The following is a 27,252-nucleotide window of genomic DNA, read 5'->3' as shown; positions in this document are numbered from 1 at the left end:
AAGTCAAAGAAGGAGTTGGCCTGAATTCGTCAGCATTATAACGACCACCTATGGCTGCCATGAAAAAGGGCTTGGAGGGCCCAAAGTTGCATGGGGGATGATGCAGTGAGAACATTCACCTTTCAGATGAACCAAATAAATAGATCAAGCGAAGGGAACATCCGTCCCTGCAGGATTAGCTCACCAGATTGCCTGTGGCATTTCTCATTGTTTCCCAAACAGCCAAATGAAATCTGCGCCAAAATTCGAATCGGGGTTATGACTCTATAAGAAGCAGGGCTTTCATGCCAATTGTAGAAAATAAATAATGCTGGGGAAAGCGGGTGTTGCTATTCTTTATATTGATGGCTTTTACAGTGTTTACTTTTCGAGAACGGTTTCTGCAGAAGCCTGGTGGTTGAGGAACTCCAGCACGTTGCCGAACATTACAGGAACTGCCCTAGGGCGCCTCTTCATAGTAAAGCTAGGGATCTGCCTTCCCCACCTTTTTTTTTTTTTCCCCGTTTTCATCCTTTGCAAATAAAGAAGTGACCCCTGTTTTTCTACTTTATCTCTAAGATGCTAGAGAATTTACTTCAGATTTCTCTTGGTGGTGCTTGTTGTTGTGGGCAGTGGAAGGAACTCTTGCTGTGAGCACAACATCCTGGCAATGGCTATCCAGTAAATGCTATCCCAGCTTCAAGACGATTTGCACTGAGGGGCTGTTGGCCTCCCAACTATTGCATTCCATCTGTCTCTCATGTGGTACCCAATGTTAAATGTTGCAAAGCAGGGAACTTGTGATTTCCTTTGCCCCAAAGGGAAATGGTCACGCATAGCAATAGCTGAAGGAACAAATCCAATCCTTTCCACACCATTTCTTTTTCCTGTCTTTTTTTTGATGCTGGTTCCACAAGCTTTCCCCAGTCGGTTCCACTCTAGGTTTAGCACAAAGTTCTGGTTGAGTGCTCCTGCCCTTGCACGGCTACTCTAAGGTAAGGAATGGGATCACTAGCATACAATATTCCCCAGGGCCACAGTTGCATTCTCTTCTTCCTGCATGGGTACTGTACTTCAAAATTAAGAAGAACATACTCAAGCTCCACTCCACAGCAGCTGTATATACCTCTCCTTACATAAATATTCAAAGTTAAGCAATATGAATGGATGCATAAACTAGTCTCCAGTCCAACACAGCAGTTGGGTGTCTCTTACAGCAATACTCAAGGAAACGAAGAGGCAGCTGCATATATAACTCTAGCACAGCACAATCGTTGCATAAAACTGCATTGCAGAGCTGTTAACAAATGCAGAGAAGCTTATTGTACCTTCTGTTCTCATGGTGACATATTGGCAATGCCCCCCATTTGAGGGTTTTCTTGGGTGGCTTGCTGCCTAAAATGGGAGCTTGGAGCTATAGCAGGCAATGTTTGCATGCAAGTTGAATCCATATCAGACATTCAGGTGGGAGAAATCATTTCATTTGGCGATGGTTTGTATGGACCTGTCATTTGGGGGTTGAGGTTGGGGTTATAAGCATACAAAACACTGGTATCAGTTGGCAGTTGGTTTCATGTTGTGGCCAAGAGAGTGTAATCCTGATGTGGTAGGACTCTGTGACTGATCTTTCCATCACTTTGATGCTCCCCTGGCTGTCCTCACTTAACCTGAGAAAGCCCCATGAGAAAAATGCTCTCTAGATGTTTTCCCTTGGGAGTCAATGAAAGTGTGAGAAGCCAGTTTTCACAATGAAAAGAACAATATCCAAATCAAATCAACCTTTACTGCAGTCATTAACCAGTAGAAAAATGGTATTCACGCTAATTCTTTGGACACTTTAGAATTAATTTATAAAGCACAATCTCACCATAATGAATGGAACCTTGTAGAAAAAAGGACAGTATTTTTCTCCATGGCCCACTGTAGAAGTCCCCATTGAGTTTTCATTACTCTGCATCAAGTGAGAAGGTTATCCCAGAGTACAATCAACATTCAACTGCTGAAGAATGGTGTTGCAGATGAACGTTGCAAGGAGATGGTAGGCAAACTCTGTTCTAAAACAGGAGTGGAAAGCCTGTGGCCTCCCTACAATATTGCTGAGCTACAATTCTGAACATTTCTCCCAAATGATCATCTAGGTTGGGTCTGCTGAGAGTTGTATTTCAGCAAAATCTGGAGGTTCACGAATTTGCACCAAATGTTGCTTCTTGGTTATTAATTATCTGCTTCTTAGTGGACTCTTCTGAAGTTTTCAGGTATCCTAGGGACCCCAGAAGATGAAAACCACTGGTTGTTTTTCCTGGTAAAATGATCTTTGATGTCTGGGAGGTATGATTCCATACCAGGATGTTCCGAAATTACACTTTCCATAACTACAAATTATAAGTACGTATCTTCTTCTGAAGAGGTTATGGCTTGAAGCACTTCACTTTTTGTTCGTATCTTATTGCTGAGAGAAAGAGAGATCCTAGCTTTTTTCCCCAGCTGTACATACGCGTGCGCACACACACTTTGAAGGAGTCTTAAAATGAGATTATACTTGTACCATTCATATATCTTTTTTCTTAACCTCAAAAGGGAGAGAACTTAAGGTTAAATAGCCTATTCATACTTAACTATTTTTTTAATATGGGCTCAAGAAGATGATGAAGTACAAAATAATTTCATTTCTTTCATCTTGGATCTCACTTGCTTCATTCTGCAGGTCTCACAATTGCAAAACGGATTGAAATCTCTGACCTTCCACAGCTTGTTGCTGCATTTCACAGTCTGGTTGGTTTGGCAGCTGTTTTGACGTGCATTGCTGAGTACATGATTGAATATCCACACCTTGATTTTCACCCATCTGCTAGTGTTCTCAAAACTGTGGCCTACTTGGGCACTTATATTGGAGGTGTAACTTTCAGTGGCTCATTAATAGCCTATGGAAAACTGCAAGGTATGAATTTTCATGATTTGGACACATGAACTTAAAATGTCTGAAGAACTCTGGCTAATATTGCCAAAGGCTTTTTAAAAGTTAGGAATTTTTTTCATATTGAATTTCCATAAAAGTTGATGCCAGCCTTTTTTTTTTTAAACTCTTTGAAACAAGTTTGGCTTGGTCCCAAGATCTGATGAACCAAATAAAGTAGATGCTATGTCACAGTATTACCAAATATAGGCTCATGCAGACCAGAGAACCTTTTATGGTGCAAGGCAGTGTTTCTCAACCTCAGCAACTTTAAGATTTGTGGACTTCAACTCCCAGAATTCCCTAGCCAGTGGGGAATTCTGGGAGTTGAAGTCCACAAATCTTAAAGTTCCTAAGGCTGAGAAACACTGTATTAGATGCTTCACTTTGCCTTGAATATGAGGGCAAGGCTTCCCATAACAATCATAGTAAGAGTTGGGGGTTTATTTTCTAATTCACATTTAGTGCTGGTGTTCAGTCCTGAGTTTTATTTAGTTTCAATAGTAATAAATTGCCCCTCCACCAAAACGAACCCAATGCAAGGCAAAACATGTGAATAACAACAACTGCAGATATCAAAGTAGGAAGAAAGCATGGAAAAACTTATATTATGCCCCTTTTCTCATATTTATCTATTTATTTGTTTGTTTTTCAAACTTTGCCACTGTCCATCTTCCCTGAAGAGAGGGACTCTGGGCAGTTTACAATAAAACTAGCACATTAAAACAATAACCATAAATAACATCTAAAATATAAATACAATTACCAGATATAAATATAAAAGTAAAAATAAATATATAAATATATAAATAAATATATAGATGATGACCTTCTGAACCTCATCTTCTGGTTCTGTTACACAATGGCCTGGTAAAGCAGTTGGTGAGCAATTGACAACCAAGTGTATCAGCCAGCTGTTAGATTTGTGTGTGTGTATAAAATCACTCAACCCTTCAATGGGCCACGAAAAGAGAGGTATGGAAAGAAGGTGAATCCACATCCTTCCTGTCTCCATGAACTCAAGACAGCATTCATATTCCACTCGAATTTGTTTTCCCAAATGGGGCTGAGAATGAGTGGACCAAAGTTGTCCAGGGAATTTTTGTGTCTGAGTGCCGACTTGAATGGTCTTTCTAGTCCTAAAGACTAACAAGTGCACCACCTTCTGCAGTTTGAGTGTTAAGCACCCACTAGCCTTGTCAAAGTCTATGTTCTTCCCTCTATTGGCCTACTGTATGCATCCATGCCTCTTCCTCCTCCCCAGCGACCATCATCTTATGAAACCACTTGGGCTGAGAGGGAGTGCTAGCTGAAAGTCACTCCAACAATGCCCACAGCTGAAGAAGGACTTGAACCAGGATCTCCCCAGTCCTAGTCCAGCACTTACCCACTACACCACAGTGGGTTTCTTCCTGCCCAACTAAATAGGTCATTTCTTAATTTCAGTCAGTTGGGCAAGTGGGAGTGCATGACAGTAATGGAACGAAATGACCTTCCCTGCATCTCCACCCTATCCTACCCCAAGAGTTAATGTTGAACCACTGGCTTTATATACAGCATCTCCTTTCTTTCTAGGTTTATTAAACTCTGCTCCTCTTCTCCTGCCTGGCCGCCATTATTTGAATGCTGGACTGCTGGCAGCTTCAGTAGGAGGCATGATTTATTTTATGTTGGACTCCAGCTATACCGCAGGCATGGGCTGTCTTCTCGGAGTTTCTGGACTCTCCTCAGTAATGGTAGGAATCAAAAAGCTTTAATCCCCATTCCTCATTCCCTTCAAGTTGGGCAGATGAAGAGCTGTTGCTGAGCTGAAGGCTGAGTCAGAGCAAGCCTAAGGACAGGGTCAGGCAAGAGCTTGAACTTTCCTGAACAGGGGCAGGTGACCTGATACCCAGAGTACCAATGTGGCCATTGATACCTTCTTTGGAGCCCACCAGGCTCTGTAGGCCTTCCTGATTTTATTTTATTATAGACTATTTTAATTAAAGATGGGAATTGGGGATGCTGCATCTTCTTTATTTCCAAGAATATGTTTGGGTCTCACATAAACACCATACGCATCCTTAGAAAATAAACGTGATAGATGACTGCAGTCCAGTCCACCTGCTTAATTGCATAGATATATTGGAGGATGGTTGAAAGCATGTTGGCGGGCTACAGACAAGCTTAGGAAACAACCAAACACGTTTGCCTTCTGGCAAGTAGATTTTGTGAAAGACTATGCCCAGAATATGGATTGGACACTCCAGATAAAGGTTGCCTGCTGAAGCCTGATCTAGAACGTGTTTGATTCTCTTGGAAATCAATCACCAACAGAATAGTCTCTTTTGCCAGCTCCAGATCTTAATTTCACATACTGCCATTAGGGAACCAGTGTTGGAAACATTCTCCAAGTTCAGAGGGAGGGTAATCATGACTCGTAGCTCTGTGCCTGAACATGGCTGGTTGGAGTGTAGAATTATTTTCTTCTCCTTTTTATTTTAATGTGAAGCTTAATTAATGTGTTATTGCATAAACTTACATACATTGGGACCATCTTCTTTCCTTTGGTGCATGAAATGTTACAGGGAGTGACACTAACAGCAGCTATTGGTGGAGCAGACATGCCTGTGGTGATTACGGTGCTGAATAGCTACTCTGGATGGGCTTTGTGTGCAGAAGGCTTCCTTCTCAACAACAACCTGATGACAATCGTTGGAGCTTTGATTGGCTCTTCCGGAGCTATTCTGTCTTATATCATGTGTGTGGTAAGGTACTCTGTGGTGGCCTCCCTTGCATTTTTTCATGAAAACAAGACTTGTTCCTTCAGTGGATCATGTTTTGGGGATCTCCCACTTTGTTAATCATAAAAGATTTCAGGATGACCTAATATGATAGCCATGCCCCAGCCTTACCTGGGTATTTCAAGAAGTTTTAGAAAAGTCCTGTGCTGACCCAAACAGCATGGCCAATGTTCTGGATTATAGCTGTTTGTTTTTTGGGTAAAACTTATCACCTGTTTTCTCATTAAAACAATCCCAACACATTAAAAGAACAGTTCACAATAAGTTAAAAACAGTTGAAACAAAATAATTAAGTACAAACTCTGCCTTCTTTAAGAGCTGAAGCTGGGGAAGATGGGAAGGTACAATTCTCAACCCAGACAGAATCATTACGTGCATGAGTAACTGATGTCCTTAGCACTCACAGTTGGGAAAAGAACAACCAAAAGTCCATTTCCTCAAAAAGACAGGGAGAAAAGGGCCTAGGATTTAAAACCGGGCGTGACATCTGTTGGGTGATAGGCAGACCTCCTACATACAGTATGCATGACTTCCTTTATTGCTTCTGCAATAAAGCAATGTATTGATATGTTTCAAGCCTATGAAGTTTCTGCTAACAGCTACAGAGTATGGGGTAGAGTTTCAAGAGAATTGACATTTATTGTTTTGCGTAAGGCAGCTTCCAGCAATACAGCCATCTTCCTCAATCAGATGTCCTCCAAGTAGATCGCAACTCTCAAAATTCTGGGAAACCCTTACAGAGAATGACTGGAATGCAGTTCCATATATTAGAGGGTACCAGGCTCTAATAGGGAAGGGTCCTCCAGAAAGTCAGCAGCTCTTGCTGCTGATTTAAAAAGCTTTAGGAATTAACTGTGGGCAAGCATTTGCTTCAAAAATAGTTCATTTTCCTTATTCCTGTCTAAGCATTATAATAATATACTAAATATTGAAACCATATTTCAGAATGAACTAGGGTATTAAATTCTGGGTTTGCAAACTGTGTCATGAATTGAAGATGTCATATACATGACATCTGTACAGAGTAAAGCATGGTTAAAGTAGTTCTCCTGCTTTACATTCACTGGAATCTTTTATAGACTGGAAGCTTTGGATTATTGTATGATTTATGGTTGTCCAGGCTATGAACCGCTCTTTGCCAAATGTCATTTTGGGTGGATATGGTACAACATCTACAGCTGGAGGGAAGCCCATGGAAGTAGTTGGAACACATACAGAAGTTGGGATTGACCAAGCCATTGAAATGATCAAAGAAGCAAACTCTATCATCATTACACCAGGTAAGAGTCTGATTATTAATAATTAACCAAGGACTGAGTTCTACATAAGCCACCTATGTTTTGCTTAGCTTTTTGCTTGTTACGTGAACTCCAGCAACTGTACTTCTCCAATTCTGGACAATGTAGACCAGGGAAAATTGGGAAAGGATGGGAATCACATCTGGGACTCTTGTTTTGTTATCTTGTAACTTTGAGGACAACTTGAATAACAGTGTAGGTGGTATCATCTAGTTGATCTGGCTGATCTTGAAAAAATCATATCCGGTTATATTTGGATGGGAAACTACCAAGAAATACCAGCTGGACTGTAGGCTGGACTGGGAAATCTACAAAGGATTCTGGAAGAAGGCAATGGCAAATCACTTCCCTGTTATGCCAAGAAAACTACACAGACATATCCACAATGTCACCAGGAGTCAAGTGTGGCTTGAGGAGTTCTTACGTTAAGATTCACCACTTTGGTAGGTCTTCCATTCTCTTATGCTGTTCATGTGGCACATGGATTTGATTTCTCTCTCTCTGTCTCTTTTTGTATTTTTTAAAATTTCCTAAAACATATCCTATTTCTTACTGAAAGGCAATATATAAATCCAATATATATAAAACAACTGGAACAGACCAGTGGCAGCTATGATATACCTGGCTTAAGATGTCTTTACATACCACTTCCACTGGTGTCCAAACCTGACACATTTATAACTCTTCAATAGCTCTTTTTCCTCATTACTTTAGGGTCTGAATATTTAGTTCAGCCAAAACAAAATGGCTGCCAAATGTGATGCCTTTTTAAAATCTTGTAGTAAGATCAGGAACTGTCAATTTTTCATTTGTATTAACCAGTAAGATGTAAATGACCTGCTCCAAAAATATTCCTCTTCCTCTTCTTCTTTTGATGGAGATCAGACAAACAAATCATACTGGATGAAACTCTTTTTTTAAAAAAAAAAGAAGTAATAATTTTAGAAACATAATGGCAGGGAAAATTGTGCTTCACTCAAGTGCCTGTTGGATGCCTTAAGCTTTCACACAGGGACATCCATTGTCTTATTAGATAATATTTATTTACATGCATTTATATCCTATTTTCCTTCTAAGGAGCTCAGTGTACACACAGTTGCCCTCAATAATCCGGTGAGGATGGGGCGAGAGAAAGTGATTGGCCCAAAATCACTGAGTAAATGTCATGGATGGGTGGAGATTGCAACTTGGATCTCTTTTATCCCAGGTCAATATATTACCACTACATAAGTCTTCAGCAAAGGATCGTTACCTTGTCGTGGTGCTGGAGCTTGAGCACCTCAATGATGCCATGAGCTAAACCGTGAAGGGCCACCCAAGACGGGAAGGTCATGACAGAGAGGTCAGACTAAATGTGATCCCTGGGGAAGGTAATGCCAACCCACCCCAGTATTCTTGCCGTGAAAACTCAGTGGATCAGTACAACCAGAGATATGTTGGTATACCATCGGAAGATGAGACCCCCAGGTCGGAAGATGGTCAAAATGCTACTGGGGAGGAACAGAGGATGAGTTCAACTAGCCCCAGACGTGATGACGCAGCTAGCTCAAAGCCGAAAGGACGGCTAGCGGCCGACGGTGCTGGTGGTGAACGGCGAATCCGATGTTCTAAGGATCAACACACCATTGGAACCTGGAATGTAAGATCTATGAGCCAGGGCAAATTGGATGTGGTTATTGGTGAGATGTCAAGGTTAAAGATAGACATTTTGGGTGTCAGTGAACTGAAATGGACTGGAATGGGCCACTTCACATCAGATGACCACCAGATCTACTACTGTGGACAAGAGGACCACAAGAAGAAATGGAGTAGCCTTCATAATTAATAGTAAAGTGGCTAAAGCAGTGCTTGGATACAATCCAAAAAATGATAGAATGATCTCAATTCGAATTCAGGGCAAGCCATCTAACATCACAGTGATCCAAATATACGCCCCAACCACAGATGCTGAAGTAGAGCAGTTCTATGAGGGTCTGCAGCACCTACTGGACAACACACCTAAAAGAGATGTTATTTTCATCACGGGAGACTGGAATGCTAAGGGGGGCAGTCAAATGACACCTGGAATTACAGGTAAGCATGGCCTGGGAGAACAAAATGAAGCAGGACATAGGCTGATAGAATTTTGCAAAGACAACTCACTCTGCATAACAAACACTCTCTTCCAACAACCTAAGAGATGGCTTTATACATGGACTTCACCAGATGGACAACACCAAAATCAGATTGACTACATCCTTTGCAGCCAAAGGTGGCGGACATCTGTACAGTCGGTAAAAACAAGACCTGGAGCTGACTGTAGTTCAGATGACGAACTTCTTCTTGCACAATTTAGGATCAGACTAAAGAGATTAGGGAAGACCCACAGATCAGCTAGATATGAGCTCACTAATATTCCTAAGGAATATGCAGTGGAGGTGAAGAATAGATTTAAGGGACTGGACTTAGTAGATAGGGTCCTGGAAGAACTCTGGACAGAAGTTTGCAACATTGTTCAGGAGGCGGCAACAAAATACATCCCAAAGAAAGAGAAAACCAAGATGGCAAAATGGCTGTCTGCTGAGATACTAGAAGTAGCCCAAGAAAAAAGGAAAGCAAAAGGCAACAGTGATAGGGGGAGATATGCCCAATTAAATGCAAAATTCCAGAGGTTAGCCAGAAGAGATAAGGAATTATTTTTAAACAAGCAATGCGTGGAAGTGGAAGAAGACAATAGAATAGGAAGGACAAGAGACCAGAAAATTCTTCCAGAAAATTAGAAACATCGAAGGTAAATTCCAGGCCAAAATGGGTATGATCAAAAACAAAGATGGCAAGGACCTAACAGAAGAAGAAGAGATCAAGAAAAGGTGGCAAGAATATACAGAAGACCTGTATAGGAAGGATAACAATATCGGGGATAGCTTTGACGGTGTGATCAGTGAGCTAGAGCCAGACATCCTGAAGAGTGAGGTTGAGTGGGCCTTAAGAAGCATTGCTAATAACAAGGCAGCAGGAGACGACGGCATCCCAGCTGAACTGTTCAAAATCTTGCAAGATGATGCGGTCAAGGTAATGCATGCTATATGCCAGCAAATTTGGAAAACACAAGAATGGCCATCAGACTGGAAAAAATCAACTTATATCCCCATACCAAAAAAAGGAAACACTAAAGAATGTTCAAACTATTGAACAGTGGCACTCATTTCACATGCCAGTAAGGTAATGCTCAAGATCCTGCAAGGTAGCAATTCATGGAGCGAGAATTGCCAGATGTACAAGCTGGGTTTAGAAAAGGCAGAGGTACTAGGGACCAAATTGCCAATATCCGCTGGATAATGGAAAAAGCCAGGGAGTTTCAGAAAAACATCTATTTCTGTTTTATTGACTACTCTAAAGCCTTTGACTGTGTGGACCATAACAAACTGTGGAAAGTTCTTAGCGGTATGGGGATACCAAGTCATCTTGTATGCCTCCTGAAGAATCTGTATAACGACCAAGTAGCAACAGTAAGAACAGACCACGGAACAACGGACTGGTTTAAGATTGGGAAAGGAGTAGGGCAGGGCTGTATACTCTCACCCTACCTATTCAACTTGTACGCAGAACACATCATGCGACATGCTGGGCTTGAGGAATCCAAGGCTGAAGTTAAAATTGCTGGAAGAAACATTAACCATCTCAGATATGCAGATGATACCACTTTGATGGCTGAAAGCGAAGAGGAACTGAGGAGCCTTATGATGAAGGTGAAAGAAGAAAGTGCAAAAGCTGGCTTGCAGCTAAACCTCAAAAAAACCAAGATTATGGCAACCAGCTTGATTGATAACTGGCAAATAGAGGGAGAAAATGTAGAAGCAGTGAAAGACTTTGTATTTCTAGGTGCGAAGATTACTGCAGTTGCTGACTGCAGTCAGGAAATCAGAAGAGCCTTAATCCTTGGGAGAAGAGCAATGACCAATCTTGATAAAATAGTTAAGAGCAGAGACATCATACTGACAACAAAGGTCCGCATAGTTAAAGCAATGGTGTTCCCCGTAGTAACATATGGCTGCGAGAGCTGGACCATAAGGAAGGCTGAGCGAAGGAAGATCGATGCTTTTGAACTGTGGTGTTGGAGGAAACTTCTGAGAGTGCCTTGGACTGCAAGAAGATCCAACCAGTCCATCCTCCAGGAAATCAAGCCAGACTGCTCACTTGAGGGAATGATATTAAAGGCAAAACTGAAATACTTTGGCCACATAATGAGAAGACAGGACACCCTGGAGAAGATGCTGATGCTAGGGAGAGTGGAGGGCAAAAGGAAGAGGGGCCGACCAAGGGCAAGGTGGATGGATGATATTCTAGAGGTGACGGACTCGTCCCTGGGGGAGCTGGGGGTGTTGACGACCAACAGGAGGCTCTGGCGTGGGCTGATCCATGAAGTCACGAAGAGTCGAAAGCCACTAAACGAATAAACAACAAAAACATAAGTCTATTGTCTTCTTAGTCAGAGAGCTTTGGTTGGACTCCTCAAGATGGACTATGGGCCATTTTAAGGCACTGGAATGCACAGAGACAGGATATTAATTTCAACCTGCCCATTGCCCTGCATATAGCAAGATAGTGCTTTCTCTTCATTCTTTTTTTGGAGAAAATGATCCAGCACACAGGAAAGTATGGGGAAATTCAAAGTACTGACATAACTCTTGAGGTTCTATTTCAGCTGAGTGATTTTACTGTCTTAATTGCAAATACTGAATCATGTTTTGGGTGGGCCCTCCTTCATAAGTGAGGTCCAGAATCATTGCCTCCTAAGCCAACCCAGATTTTTCTTAGACCCAAACATATCAAAACCTTTCACTGTGGTGGAACTGTAATGGCAATCCACATGTTTTGGTTGAATCGCGGACCAGCCTTGCAGTCAATGGACTGCAAGGCAGACAGATGGATCATTTTTTAAATTGGCAAGAGGAGGAGCAACATGGAGAGAAGATTAACATGTTGAAGTCTATTATCTCCTCTGAATTTAAGATTTTGAGGAAGTTAGAGAGAAATACTGCAGGCTAATGTTTTCATGCCTGCTTAGGAAAAAAAATGTACATGCCTGTAATTTTCAAATATTTTGACTTGGTCACTCAGGCTAAATTCCTTTCTCTTTGACAGTGGAAACACTTGGGTGAAGGGGGCTTGGAAAGAAACTGTGCTTGGAACTCAGGATTGAATTCTTAGTGAAACACTGCAGAATGTTCAAGAAGGACCTTCTAGTTTCCTCCTAGAGCTTTCCAAATGACGCTGGGGATTCTTGAGAATTCGTTTTGGTTCTTCATGCCTTTTGCCCCTTATCTGTTCCTAAATGTCTGTTTCCATTTCCTTACAGCAGAAGATATTTTTTCTGTAGTGACAATTGTGCTGTCTACTAAATTCATTGTTTGCTGGAGGGTCACTGTGGATTACTTGTGTATATTGCAGCCATATAAATGAGTTCAGACCTGATGCCAGTAGTATGTACTGCTGGATGCCTACTAAAGGCCCATTATCTATTTGAGGGGTTGCTCTGCTACAGATTGTTACTGTCATGTTGCATGCAAGAAGTAACAAGAGGGACTTCCCTAGATCAGCTTTCCCCAATATGGGGTCCTCCACAGGCGCAGGCACCACAGCTCCCCAATTCCCAGACGTTGAAAGACTGGACTAGGTAGAGCACCATCCTTCAGTTTCTTAAGAGGTTTGTGTGGGTGGGTGTATATCTGTTAGTGCTTAATCCTATTCTTGGCAGAGTTATCATAAGCATCAAATCACTCAGAAGCCTCCAAACCTAAAGTACCCTATAAGAAAAGCAGCAAAAGATGGGAGGGGTGGATAGTGAGGAAATCCAGCTAAAGGTGGTTGTAGCTGGGCTTGAAAACTTGGGTACCTGAGTTCTGTAGAAAGCTTCGGAGAAGGAATTCAGAGGCCATTAGGGAAAACCCAGGTGCAGAAGAAACATGTGTTAAGGGAGGTGAAAGAGTGTTACGAGAGATTCAGGCTACACCCCCTCCCCACTCCCTGGGGTATAGGAGGGAGGGAAGGGAAGACACGGAGAGATTTTCAAGACTGATGTCAGCCCTTCGAGGTAAACCAGACAGGAAACAGGGATTCCTTCTCCAAGGTAATCTCGCTGGCTCTCTGTTTCCTGATCTGGTCTACTTTTTAGGTCTCCTATGTCAACCTTGTGAGGTAGTCCAGACAAGAACCACGCTCAGAAGTTCTAGCTGTAACTTTATTGTGAGGTTACATGAACAGAATCTTGCAAGTCTGAAAGTATATCTCCCCACCCCCGCTGCCTTTACAGTCCAAGAAACTATGGAGGGTCCCTTCAGAGATGTTTGCCACACCCCATCTTCCTCCTGTCTCCCAAGGTCATTCTAAAATACCATTACATCACATCAGTCTTGCAAGTATGTCCGTGTCTCCCTTCCTTTCCTCATATACCGCAGGGAGCTAGTGGTGGTGGGACTAGTCTAAGACTCTTAATAACACTTTTTCCACCTCTGTAGCCTTAATGCATATTTCTTCTGCACATGGTGTTTCCCTAACAGCCTCTGGATTCCTTCTCCAAGGGCATCTCCCTGTCTCTCTACAAGTTCTGATGGTTTTTTTTTCTCTCTCTCTGCAGGTTGGGGCCTGTGTGCAGCTAAGGCTCAATATCCCATTGCTGACATGGTGAAAATGCTGAACGAACAAGGAAAGAAAGTCAGGCAAGTAAACCCCAGTGCTGGTTTGTACTAACTTATATTTTGATTTAATGATTGATTTCACATTTATTTATTTGTTTGTTTGTTTGTTTGTTTGTTTATTTATTTATTTATTTATTTATTTATTTATTTATTTATTTATGGCAGGGATGTTGCCATTGTATAGTTGTTTAATTGTATGGTTGCAAATCTTGTTGAGCTCTTCTTCCGTGGTATGCAAGTAGAATAAATAAATAAAAATGAATGTTTGTGTTGCATGGGACTGCAGCTGTTGTCACTGGCATCTTAGTGCCAGTGTTCTGAAATGAGAATGTTTCCCAAAAAATCCCCAACAACTTGCTGAATCAAGGGACTCTTTCAAGAAAAAGCGATATATTGTTTTTTTATTGTCAATCGTAGATGGCAGGGGCTATAGCCAAGATACTTATGAGAGAGCTGACAAATATGGGACTTGAATTATTTATTAAATTGATATCCCACCTTTTCACTGTTTTTAACGATACCACGCCTTAAAAAAAGCCAAACCAAACTTGACTTTAATTAAAAAGAAAAAAAGAAAATGGCAGCTCTATATATTTATTGGGGGAGAAATATTGATTTGACTGAGACTATAGGAGGAAAGTTAGGTGCTCCAAAACTGCCACCATTGCCACTCGAGGAACTTTTCTTTTGTCTGATTCAGACCATTTCTCTCTCCCCTTTTCCCAGTCCCTAGACCTGTTGCTTGTTACTCACCAGTTGCTGAAACATCTCTGTTTAGTCATGAATTAAAGACGGGCTTGTAACTTGCTTTGTCCAACCTGCTTTGCGAGGCTGTAAGAAACAAACCATTCCATCCGTTTGTCTTCTCTCTCATGTTGATCTTTCCCTTGCGCCCTTATGAGACACTTGCAAACGTTGGCTTCGTCTGGAGGCAAATGGGCATTCGGCCCAGCCACCTTTCATCTGCACCACACAGCCAACTTTGATCAATTCTTCTCTCAGCATTTCTCCTATGCAAAGCAGACCATTCTTTTCTCTTTTGGTTTCAGATTTGGCATCCATCCAGTTGCAGGCCGAATGCCAGGCCAGCTGAACGTCCTCCTGGCAGAAGCCGGTGTGCCGTATGACATTGTCTTGGAAATGGATGAAATTAATGAAGATTTTCCAGGTAGGGGATAAGGGTGGAATGAGGAGAATGAAAAATTGAACAAAAAAATTACATTTCGGTCATCCAAGAACATTGATTTTTGTCTGCTTTAGGAGTTAGGCCGAGGAACGTTGATGCTGTCATGAACAGATGATGGCCTTTATGCACAGAAATGAAGAAGATATGTTTTCTTCAAGTAGCAAAATGTCTTTAGCTGTATCTGCAGCTCCAGTAACTGTGGAACTGATGTTGCTATATGAAAAATTATGCACTTCTCTTGCCCCTGCTAGGTACTTCTCCTTCTCCTGTTACCGTCTCCTATGCCCCTACATGCTTTTAGCATCTCATGCAAGCTACTGGCAAATAAACTCAGTTTCTGCCTATAACTCTACATTAGGAATTGGCACATACAGCAGGAACTCCTTCCAGTCTGAATCACCAGCTGCACACCTGAGGCAACCTCCTGGATGGGTGCATCTGTTTGTTTCAGTCCTCTGAGAATGACAGTGGGCCACATTCTAAACACTGGATGCTGGAAGCACTTTTGTTCCAAAGCCTCTTTTCTCATCCGACTTCAGAGGTGGTCTGTTTTCTCAGGCAGTCTATCAGAAGATGAGGCAATTGTCTCTGACATCTCTTTGGGAGGTCACGTTTTATGGCTCAGTGAGGAAAGGATGATGGTCCTGGACCAGAAATAAATTTTCAAATTAACATCACAGCTATGAATTCAGCAGCTTTGGCCTGTCAAGCTGATATGCCAGCATGGAATCTCTCCAGACTGTGAGAGCAGCAGAATTAAGATGGAACAAATTCATGTGGAATCACATGAAATCTACAGGTTTCCAGCAGGCCTCTGCTCCATACTATGCATATGTGCATGGGAAACAGAACCCATATATGAGAGAGAAAAAGAAAATGGAAAGGGATCAATGCTTTACATGGAAAGAGAATTTTCTACCTGCTGGGTTAATATTCACTTTACAGTAGTCAGTATAGGACTGAGGGGATCCACAATCAGAATCACCGCTCCGTCTTAAGCCCAGTTGCTTTTACTCAGCCTATTCTAGGCTGTTGTGGGAATAAAATGAAGTGGGATAACTTGGTCACTTTGGGAAAAAATAAGTTAGGGCATTAAGGAGGATTAGGAAGTTAGGAATGGCATCATGAAGCTTGTTCTTAACCTTACTTTGCTACTGGTGTAGGTAGCACAGTCTCACAGTACGTTTTGGGTATCTAGTAGCTGCTTCAGCACAAAGGCTATTTGCATAGATCTTCTTTTGGAAGAGAAAAAGTCACACTTCCTTCTGAAAAATAGTATTGTAAGCAGCATGCAAAAGAAACTGAAAACCACCCAGTTGGCTCACCATATTTAGAGTGTTTTCCCAGCTTTCCTTTGCAGCCTTGGAAATAATGTTAGCGCTTTCCCAATTTAGATTTTTTAAATTTGTACTTATCACACCCTTGGATTTTGAAGCTTTTCTAGTTCAGAGGTCCTCCTTTTGCAAGGAGTTTTTCTTCTTATTTTCAGACACAGATTTGACATTGGTCATTGGTGCTAATGATACTGTGAACTCTGCAGCCCAGGAAGATCCCAACTCAATTATAGCGGGCATGCCTGTATTGGAGGTTTGGAAATCTAAACAAGTAAGTTACCACAAGAAACTGAGAGCACTAAGTTGTGATTGTTTCTTCATTAGAGCAAAGAGTACCTAACATGCAATACAAATAGACAGGGGCCTTTCCCCCCAGATATGGAAATGTTGTCTTCACTGCAGTGCAAGCTATTACTATGATACTTGTTCCGATGTCATCAAAATCTCCAATGGCCACAAGGTTCAAGTTCTCTGGGAGAGGGGATTATTCTGGCATTTCAGTGGCTATGTTTCTCAACCGTAGTAACTTTAAGATGTGTGGACTTCAACTCCCAGAATTCCGAGAGTTGAAGTCCACACATCTTAAATTTGCTAAGGTTGAGAAACACGAGGCTAAGCGATAGCATAACAGAAAGTTCACTGTGATACTATCTTGGCAGTATAGTCAACAGTCATGTTGGCTGGGAGATGATGAGAGCTGAACTCCAAGACCTCAGAAAAACACCAAGTTGGAAAGCTTGGTAAGTGTAGTAAGATGAGAATGTTTGATAACACAATAATATCAAAGCAGGATGTTCTACTCTCTGTCCCTGGAGACAACTGGAGAGCTTCACAGAGGATTTGCCAGTATAATCAGCAAGATTCTGCATTTGACAGCAGCGCATTCTGATCCAGCTGTGTTCTGCTTATGTCCTTATGACTATGTGGTAGTGGCCTTTAGCGAAGCAGCAGAATCTGAAGTACCGCATTTTTAGAATTTAAACAATGAGGAAAGATTGAAGGGACAGAATAGGCTTAGTCTTGAAAAAAGATCACTGATGAGGGATAGGAGAGCATTGTTCAAATATCAGAAGGAGAGTTGGAAGAAGATGAAGGCCTGCTCTTTATCATCCCAGTGAGGAGGGCATAGAATAATGCAGTTACATTGCAGGAAGGCAGGTTCAGGTTGAGTGTTAGGAAAGAATTCCTAATGTTAAGAGCAGTTCAGCAGTGGAACCACTTATCAAAGCCATCTGTCTGGAATGATTTAATTGACATTAACTTAATTCCTGCACTGAGCAGGAGTTTGGACTCAGCTTAATGGTCTCTTCCAACCGTAAGATTTTATCGTGTTGTATCTGAATTTCTGTTTCATACTTATCCCAGTTAAAAACCTACAGACTTCTATCAAATGTATTTTCTGCATATCCTTGCAGTGATGCTGGTGGAAGACCGCGTTTAAAGACGTGTACACTGTATGCTTAAGACAGCTCACAGATACTACTGTTCAAAGAACCTGTTAAGAAGGCAGACTGTTTTTAACTCCTAGCATTTCTGAGTAAGGGCAAGAAATATTTGAACTCACTCTTATTACGTCATTTGGTTTTTCCACCAGGTCATTGTCATGAAGCGCACCCTGGGAGTTGGGTATGCTGCAGTTGACAACCCCATTTTTTACAAGCCAAACACTTCAATGTTGCTTGGAGACGCAAAGAAAACCTGTGATGCTTTACAAGCCAAAATTCGAGAATCTCATAGCCATTAGTGCTTCCAGTCAGGACCAGCATAAAAGTCTAAGGCATCATCCAGTGATAAACTGTTATTATGTACCTTTAATTTGGTTGTGTTTATTGAAGACCTTAAAATCAGTGGAATTTAAGAGAGTAACTCTAACTGGCTGGTGCCTATTATTTGTATCCTTTGAAAATGGACATAATCTCTTATGTGTATACAATGTCAGAAAGATAAATAGGAGAATTTAATATTTTGGATCATGGGAAAAATGAGTGGCTTCTGTGCCTTTATTTGGATGAAAATAATCTCTATCTATCACCATCATCATCTCTATCATCTATCTATCATCTTTATTATCTATTATCTATCATCTATCTATCTATCATCTATCTTCATTATCATTATCATCATCATTGAGACAACTGGTAATTTCTGGGCCAGATGTAGTCCTCTGAAGAGGACATTCCATCACCAGATAGAAGGATCTTGTGGAGGAAGTGGTGGCTATGGATCTAGGCTTTGACTGCAGTCTGTCCTAAGTTGTAATAGTAATGGCTTGTGAGGGCTAACTGGCAGAATGGTTAATCAAAGGACAGAAATGTGGGCATCTTCTAGCAGAGGAGGGACCTGGAGAAGAGAGATTTGTGAAGCGCAGGTGGAAGGAGAGGGAACTTCAGAGTCTAAGTCTGGGAATACTTGCCCTGTTAGGGACAGGTTAGGAATAATTTTAAGACGGGGTTAGGTTAGCACTGATGGGATAAAGGCAATTTATGGTAATAAGTGAACCTGTTTCAAAACCATTTTTTAAACATTATTTAATAAAAGCCCCTTTGTTCCTATGTTAACCATGGATCTGTGCCGTCCTATATTTTCTCCACTTGATAATTCACCTTAGAGGTTTAAAGAATTTACAGAGCAGTGGAAAAAGAAGATAATAAAGGAGAAGACTCCCATGACAAGTAGGGCATGGGTCACAGCCTGGTCTGCAGTTCAGCACTCCTTATTCAAATCTGGTTGTCAGCAGAACATTGACTGCTGAAGTGAGCAGGGCACAGTATGAATTTAGAGAAATATGAAAGCCCAGTGGGTGAATAAAATTTAATGACATTGACACCCTGGGCTGGGCACCAAATCTCTCTTATCTTCCACTGTTCCCCTTTGCCCTTCCAATTTTTAAACCAGCTTTTGACATTAGGAAAAGTACAAGCACTTGGCATTCCCCCTGTGACTATTCCTATCTGCACCTCCGAAGATGCTGTTCCGAATCTCAGAACTTGATTGGTGCTGAGAATTAAATTAAAACCCTAAAATCAATTCAATTTGTTTATATAAGCAGCTTCTCTACCTCTAAAATAATTTACAAATGTTTCAAGGAAATAAGATCTGGAAGACACCGTGAATGTCCTTCAGAGTTAGATTATTGTAACACATGGGGGAAAACGGTTCCTTTTATGTGCATTTGCAGTAAGAGTGGGAATGTTAGTCCAGCAATCTTCAAAAAGCGACTTCACTAGGAAGAATTCAAAGTGTCCTTGTTTAGCGACACACAGAAATGAAACTCTCAGGAAGAATCAGAATCCATACACTGGAAGTGGTATTAATCATTGCACAAAGCCATGATGCCCTTGACAGCAGAAATAGAAACAACAGTAATAAATAAAAATAGAACTATGGACAATAAAAGCATTTGCTTTTTCAGTTTATTAAACAGATCTCCTAAAGGTATTTATTGTTTGAATCATTACATATACAGATTTATAGAACATTTTAAGATGCATGGTCCATCATCCAATGAGCTTTAAGGTAGCTTCTGTACATGCCCAATTGCAGCCAGTTTACACACTGAAGCAAGGAAGAGGCACTGCGTATTCTGCCTTGAACTTCTGAAACTTATTTTGCTGCAGGTCACAGTCTCAGGACCAAACGATATGGTTTGTGCACAAAGAAAGCATAAGGACCAATCCCTATGCTGGCTTCCATAAATGAGACAGCAGTTTAGAAGGACTTTAATACCGAGAACTACTAAGCAAGATGAGCCTTCCAGATATCAGGGATGGGCAACCTGTGAGATTTAATCAGGACTGCCAGTTTTTGATGGCACAAGTTTTATTTTAATAGTAAGCATTAAAATAGGTGCCTTAATCCTCCATATGTTGTGATATACTTCTTAAAAAAAACTCACCCCCAAAAAAGTGAGGAAATTCCAGTCATGACCCCTGTAAGTTTAGAAACACCTGCCCCCTTCCAGAAACTGACCTACCTCGGCTGTGGAAATGTCACCTTTCTCTGAAGTATGCTATTAGAAATAAGGAAGCACTTTGAACAAGAGACATTCATGCTTTAGAACGAAGCCTTTGTACAGATATAGAACCAGTCTGTCAAAGAACATACAGCAAGTTTTGTAACTTTATTTAAGCAATTTGGCAGGTTAATTCAGTCCCAGTCATATTTACTGTTAGCACCCTGCTGAACAAATTAGTCTACCTTCTCTTTGGGGGTGGGATCGGGATGTGGAATGAAGTAATTGTTCTGGTCATTTTTAATAGTTAGTAAAATCACTAAGGCCAAGTCTTCCTTGACAGTCCAAAGGCCATCCCTACATCATGAAACTAATGAATGAAGTTTTTGCTATCTTTAAAAACAGACTCAAAGCTGGTAGTTTTGCTGTTCAATACAACTGGAAAACCTTTCTATTTAGAGCCCACAAGTCCGGGTCTGTTTCTGACAGCCTTCCCTTATCAGTTTAAGATTTGCTTGAATACGTTTGAATTTAGGATTAAATTGGTAAGTCAGTAACTATAAGCATTCTATCCTGTAAGTCTGTTTCAGTAATTCAAATCTTAATTAAAGGACCAAGGGTAATGGATCATAATTTCTTTTTGTATCTTACATGAGGAAGGAACACTTTATTTTTTTCCCGCAGAATCCTTGGCTTTTCTGATCAGCTTGTACATAAATGAGAAGAAAAAAAGCAAATTGTCATACTGTCCATCGTATTTTTCTTTTAAGATGTCCTTGTGATAGTCTATTAGAAAATAATAAATTGCTTCAATGGTAGAGAGGTAAGTTTCTGGTTTCCCTTTCTGATGGCGCCAAAAACAGGTTTTCCTTGATTTCAGTTCAATTTGTAGCAAACCTGCAGAGTGAAGGAAAGCAAGGAAGATGATGTAGGTATTTAATTACACAAATGACTGACAACTACTTGTAGCAAGTTGACAAGTTCTCCAAAGCATTACACGCAAGGAATCTGACTAGTAAGACTTGTGTAGACAGATTTACATAGTAATTTCCATCGTATTTTTTTCAAAGTGTGGCTAGATAACTCATCTGTTTTTCTCTAAAACCCTTTCTTTCCTGGAATGCCATATAGCACTGTGTGTGAATGGGTGCAAAAGATCTTTTACACAGTGCTGCACTGTACTAGTTTTAGAAAGGCAAAACTTTGTGGAGAAAAACAGAGCAGAGAGGAGGTCTTTATTCCTGGTAACGCTCATCCACTGGTGATGCTTGGAGCACTGCAGACCACCTGCTGAGGAAGGAAAAAAGTCCAGGAAGCACCATCCAACATTTTTGGTTTGAAATGATTTTTGTTATATGTCTGCAGCTGTTAGTATGGAGTCAAAGCTGTTATATTGTTCCAGAAGCAGCACATTTTGTAGGATTGCTGCCCCATGCAATGAACACGTAACATTTCTGAACCTAAACAAGCAGAGGACTGTTAAGGCTGAGCCTGGGCTCTGGAAGTTGCAAATCACTATCTTCAACTTGTGATTTCATAGAGAAGAGATCTTATCCCAGAAACACTTCAGGACAACAGGAATGTTAGTGTGCCTAGGACAATGTTCAGTCCACAAACACTGGATATGCAGCCTGTGGATCAGTGTTTCTCAAACTTGGCAGCTTTAAGATGTGTGGATGTCAACTTGTAACAGTTGACGTCCACACATCTTACAGCTGCTAAGGTTGAGAAACACTGCTGTAGATGGAGAAGCATCCCAACTGCTTGCAGCAGTATACCTGTCTATGGCCTTCAGTATATAATCAACCCCATTTACTGATCCCTACGTATCAACTTCTTCTTGATGGTCCCATACGTAGAATAATTCCCAAGATTCATTTCCATTAATAAAAGTAATACCTTGGAGCCGCTCATCTGTAATTATTTTGTTCGTTTGATTCCATGTACTGTCAATAAATACAATTCTTTTCAGTGCATTTTTGCCCTTGGGCAGTTTATCTTCACTCATGATGCTACTGTGGCTTGGCTCCAATTTCACACACTTGACCACTGGTTCTGCTGATGAGCCCTCGGTATCCATCTTACATTTTGTTTGCAGAGAGAGAGGAATGTTGCTTACTGAAACTGAATTAGGTCCAGGAAAAATAAGTGCAATCTAAAAATGGGGGGGAAAAAACCTTAGAGAGATTTGTAAGCTTGGTTCTAGTTTTAAATAACTCAAAAGGCATCAGTATTACAAACACGACTCATTCTTTAAGATCCATTTATGTCCTGTAATTTCTGTCTCAAAAAGTTAGGTCAGCATGAGCATAAACTCTGAGGCAAAAGTTGGAAGTTTAGTTCTTACCCAGCAACTCAGCTGGGTCTATCCTGGTTTGCTTTTTAAGTGGTAGTTGTAAGAACTGGTATGATACAATCATGAAATGTTTTGAATTCTTCAAATGGCCATATGGCAATGATAGTATTTTCTGTAATGATTTTGAGGGTTCAAAACATTTGATACATTACACTTAGTTGTTAAAAAAAATTGCAAGGTAGGTCAGTAGTAGTATTCCCCCTTACTATAGATAAAAGGACTGAGAATGAGTAGGTGTGGCTTAACTAAGGCTACCTCAGACTAGATCTGGCCCTGAGAAATTCTGATGGGGAGCTAGCTTAATCTCAGCCACAAGGCAACACTATTTTTCCCAATAAAGAACAGCTTGAAATCAGTGCTAGGAAATCTACTTCAGAATTGGGCTTCCACCATTATTTTTGAAAATACAACTTGTGTAACATTTACTAACTATACCGTTTAAACAAATATGACAAAATGTTAAATCCTGCAAAACCTTATTTCATCAAATAGGCTGATATGCTGGCCCACCCTCCTGCAGCACTCTCATGCCATTACTGAACATTCTCTTCCTGACATCTTGGCTTTAGGCCATCTGTATAGATAGTCCTCACTTACTGACCACAATAGGGACCAGCAACTCCATCACTAAGTAGCACTCATTAAGCACAACATCCCATGACAGTGACTTGTGACTTCCTGCTGACTTCCTCATTGACTTTGCTTGACTATGAAGCTGCCTATGAAGATTGCAAATGGCAATCACGTGACTAGTCATAAGTCTCATTTTTCAGCGGTCATAACTTTGAATGGTCACTGAACAAGTGGTTGGTAAGCGAGGACTACCTGTACTCTCCGGGAAATTTTTGCAACTATGGTTGTATCCCCAAAAGTAATCCAAATTAAGAAGTGAAACTCACTTCTGTGAATATAACTGGGCAATAGTAAGTCCCACTACATGGATTCCTGGACAAATACACCAATTATCTGCTCTCATACAGGCAAAACAATGCTGAAAACATTGTATACATTGTATATTTAACACCAGCAGTCATGGCAGTGGGGAATAAAAGGTTCTCCCACCATGCTACATATAGGCAGACTCTTACTTCATGTTGCATTTCTTCATAGTCGGGAATACAAGGATACGTATAAATGGTAACATCCTCAGATGCCAGAAGCTTGGCATGTACAGCTGTACTTTTGCCATCCGTTTCATTGGGATGCTTAATTATGTCAATCTTCAAGGGAAGCTTAAACAAAGAATCCAGAACACATATCAAAAAGGCACCCTCAAATCCAACCATAAATATATAAATTTGCTCAACCCTGTAACTAACTCTGGATATCAAAGTATAATACAAATTTAATTCGCACCCGTTACAATTGCAATTTTCAGCAAATTAAACAATGGGAAAGAACAGAACATGGGCAACAAAAATCACATGAAATTGAAGAATACAATTAGAAACAAGATACTACCTGAATGACTTAAAACAAAGGCTACCTTTTATGCAAATCTGGGTAGATATCTTTTCCATCATCTTCTATAGAGATGCCAAGGTTTGGACAGGAATCTTTGCTAGGAAAGATGTTCAGAGTGCCATTGGGCTGCTGTGACCTCTGTTCTTCTTTCATTATAGCAGCTTTATGGTTATGGCACTTATTGTGAAGTTTGGCACAGATGATATCCTAATCACACTACAATATCTTTTTTTCTGCTTCCATCCTTTATCTAGTTTGTCTATCAGAATCACTTGCTAGGAGATTTGATATACAATGACCAAAGAACACTGCCCTTCCCCCTCAAAAATAGATCTCCTGCACTAACCTTCACAACAGGAATCTCTTCAACAGGGACAGTTTCAACTGGAACATAACACGAATAGCAGTAGAACATCCTTGAGCCATGACATCTGGGGCATTTTGATCTTCCTTGCTTTTGGGCGCTCTCAAGAATATCCTGAGATGCTAGACACAAGTTTTCAAACGGGGTTTCTTGCAACATGGATGCGGCCGGTGAATCTTGATTTTTCAAATATTCAGCATTTCTTTTTATTTCCCGGGTTATCTTGGTCTGCTTTTTCAATGGGAGATGAAATTAATGATATATTTCAGTTGAATGATATCTGTGGAACTGCTAAAGATAAATAATGCAAGAATAGCTTTCAAGTATAATTTCAGGTGAGTATTCTAAGAGAGAACAGAAATCTTGATGAATGAGATCAAGCATAATCAGACTGGGAAAAGCTGTCTTCTCCAGCAACCCTGAATATACTCCATAAAGAGATGGAGGGCTGAAATTAAAAAAAAAAAAAAAAAGTGGGGGAGAGATCCTAAACAACTGAGACATGCAGGTAGAAACTTGATCTGCCAGCACATCTAGATCTAACCCAAGGACTGCACAGCTGATCTTTTCTCTATATCTGCTCTAGGTTAAGTGGTTGCAAGAATCAATCCAATGTAACGGGTCTGCATTTTTTTATTTTTTGACTGTTTGGTATTTCAGGATCTTAGTAACATTATTCATTAACAGAGACTTAACTTGTGTGACAAGTGTTTTGTTTTTGTTTATCTTACATGTATAATATACTCTATTATACATGTTTATTTGGCTCTTAAATTATAATCTATCTAATAGTGAAAAATGTAACAATAATATATAATATATATATACATACATAAATGTGTATATCATTAGAAACCAAGACAAAAATTATATATAATTGCAGCCATGTTTTTGGCTGCAAACACAGACCATGGAGTATTTGCTAATGTTCTTGATTCGCTGTGCCAACCTTTTGCGGTTAAAAAAATAATTGTTACTTCTAGAATGATACCTATTAAAGGGATAACAACAAGAACAATTTTGTTGTTTTTGTATAACAAGCCCCATTTCTGTTTTGCAGTGTCAGCTCCTTCTCCCCCTGAATGAGAAAATTCTGAGACAGTTTATTCTGGAAAGCTTGGCAGGCAGGTTAAGAAAGTTACTTAGGTTTGGCCTGAGTCTTCCAACCACACAGATTCCTCAGTCCAAGAGCAGGAAGTTATTTAATCTGTTATGCATTCCTGGCCTACAGGTCAATTCCCCTTATCTTAAATGGCTGGTAGCAGAATAATGCTCAATCACAAAGCCCAAGAGCTTTCCTTGACACCAAGTGGAAAAATGCTGCTGACAGAGAAATGAACACATTTTGTCTATGGTTTCCAGAAAACAGGCCTCCAAAATCAAACAATTAAGAAATATCTTGTGCACTTTGCTAACTGGAATTAAGACATGTTTTATACAACTGAATATTTCAGCCCAGATATCTATCAATATTCCCAAACCTGGAGAGAACCAAATTTAAATCTCACTTGACCATTAAGCTAAATTGAGCACTCTTTGGTCACTCAATGCAGTCTCACATCGCACTTAAACTATGGTTTGCTTAAATAAACATAAATTGTTCACTGCCCTAGGCTACCATGTGTAGGCTGCCAAAATCCAGACAACACACTTAAGCAACAAAGATTTAGTGCTTTTATACCTCTTTGTTAGGTAGCACTAAATCCTAATTGGCTGGGTTCATATAACACCCTGGGCCCCAAACCATGGCTTGCATGCTACAATGGCTGGATTCCCATCACATGTTTTGCTTGGCTTTAGCTTAGCACCAATGAGTGAAGCCAATTATCTCAGTCTCAGCTATCTCAAAGGGATATAAAGATTAAATGGAAAGCCTGTTATACTTAATATATATCATCTTGAGTTGAAAGGTTGAAAATATATAGCCATATATAACACATTAGATTGCTGTAACATCTAGGCCAGTGTTCTTCAACCTCAGCAACTTTAAGATGCAGGGACCTCAACTCCCAGAATTCCCCAGCCAGCATGGGTGGAGTTCAACTGCCAAAATTCCCCAGCCAGCATGCTGGCTGGGGAATTCTGGGAGTTGATGTCCATGCATTTTAAAGTTGCCAAGGTTCAGCTGTGGACATTTCCAACTCTCCCACAAAATGCCAGAGACTAAAGTTGGCATTTCTTTTTTGCAAAGCAGGCACCAAATACAACACTGCCTTTCCAGCCACCGGGGGCTGGGAATCCTGGGGCTTCTATCCCTCCAAAGGATACCAGGGTGGGTTTGGTCCTCAAAAAGTCACCAAGCCTCTGCAATAAACCCGCACAGCTCTTCTTCTCGGCAACCATGCAGGTCAAGCTTATGAACCAGCCTCTCTCCAAACACTACTGTACTGGGAGTTGGCAGCAGGCTCTGGAGAGCCCCAGGGACCCCACGCCTGGTTCAGTGACTTAGTAAACCGTGCATGGGTTCCTGGGGAGGGGGGCTGCGGGGGGCAACAGCCTCCCCACCTCTCCCCGAGCCCAAGAGCACTTCCAGCGCCCATGCCAAAGGGAAACCCACCGCCATCTTGCAAGGCAATGCCCAGGGGACTCCCTTCTCGGCGTTGGGAGGGCGGGGGGAGCTATCGCAAGCACACCTCCTTCGAGCGGACGCTGCCTCCTATCGCAGCAGGATCGTGTGAATTTTCCTTCTCGCGACGAAATACGGCGCGTGCCGGCTCTTGGGCGCGCGCTCCGGAACTTCAGCGCCGGGGCTGGCGGGGGAAGCCCGGAAGAATTGAGCGTGCCGGACCGCGGAGGCGGAGAGAGGCGGTTGCTAGGGCGCCTTAGCAACGCCACGAGAAGGTCCGTTAGAGTCCGCCGGCAACGGTTGCTGCTGCTGCTGCTGCAGCTGTTGCCGCCGCTACCGG

At 41.2% G+C, this 27,252-nt stretch overlaps 3 protein-coding genes across 4 annotated transcripts in view; 2 read left to right on the top strand and 1 right to left on the bottom strand.

The window, feature by feature from the left end:
• Nucleotides 1-18,242, top strand: part of LOC134504809 (NAD(P) transhydrogenase, mitochondrial-like) — a 62,308-nt gene extending 44,066 nt beyond the window's left edge. Inside the window, exons 15-22 of the mRNA XM_063314197.1 lie at nucleotides 2,684-2,917; nucleotides 4,508-4,668; nucleotides 5,500-5,679; nucleotides 6,836-6,995; nucleotides 13,630-13,711; nucleotides 14,740-14,858; nucleotides 16,366-16,481; nucleotides 17,805-18,242. Coding sequence (XP_063170267.1) covers nucleotides 2,684-2,917; nucleotides 4,508-4,668; nucleotides 5,500-5,679; nucleotides 6,836-6,995; nucleotides 13,630-13,711; nucleotides 14,740-14,858; nucleotides 16,366-16,481; nucleotides 17,805-17,954 — 1,202 coding nt within the window. The 3' untranslated portion in view covers nucleotides 17,955-18,242. The remainder of the gene's footprint in view (nucleotides 1-2,683; nucleotides 2,918-4,507; nucleotides 4,669-5,499; nucleotides 5,680-6,835; nucleotides 6,996-13,629; nucleotides 13,712-14,739; nucleotides 14,859-16,365; nucleotides 16,482-17,804) is intronic.
• The window catches only part of LOC134504781 (nicotinamide riboside kinase 2-like), a 256,317-nt gene that overhangs the window by 198,603 nt on the left and 30,462 nt on the right, over nucleotides 1-27,252 (top strand). The gene's annotated exons all lie outside the window — the stretch shown is intronic.
• Nucleotides 20,318-27,079, bottom strand: DTWD1 (DTW domain containing 1). Of its 2 annotated transcripts, none has more exons than XM_063314045.1 (5): nucleotides 26,904-27,079; nucleotides 24,329-24,574; nucleotides 23,607-23,750; nucleotides 22,062-22,317; nucleotides 20,318-21,059 (listed from the first exon to the last, which is right to left on the bottom strand). In XM_063314045.1, the coding sequence occupies exons 1-5, from the start codon at nucleotides 26,907-26,909 to the stop codon at nucleotides 20,830-20,832; spliced, it is 882 nt and encodes a 293-aa protein (XP_063170115.1). In that variant the 5' UTR covers nucleotides 26,910-27,079; the 3' UTR covers nucleotides 20,318-20,829. The 2 variants fall into 2 exon arrangements, with proteins under 2 accessions (XP_063170115.1, XP_063170116.1); XM_063314046.1 differs by having other exon boundaries at nucleotides 24,329-24,637; nucleotides 26,904-27,015.

This window comes from Candoia aspera, chromosome 13, assembly GCF_035149785.1.
Source record: "Candoia aspera isolate rCanAsp1 chromosome 13, rCanAsp1.hap2, whole genome shotgun sequence".
In the NCBI taxonomy this organism is placed as follows: Eukaryota; Metazoa; Chordata; class Lepidosauria; order Squamata; family Boidae; genus Candoia; species Candoia aspera.
This window is presented reverse-complemented; position numbering and strand designations above follow the sequence as displayed.

What these genes read in the sequence shown, in the direction of transcription:
- DTWD1 (XM_063314045.1), bottom strand. An exon ending in AAGAGATTCCTGTTGTGAAG is followed by an intron (nt 23,751 to 24,328) that starts GTTAGTGCAGGA and finishes TCTTTGTTTAAG; the next exon opens with CTTCCCTTGAAGATTGACAT. An exon ending in ATGAAGAAATGCAACATGAA is followed by an intron (nt 22,318 to 23,606) that starts GTAAGAGTCTGC and finishes CCCCATTTTTAG; the next exon opens with ATTGCACTTATTTTTCCTGG.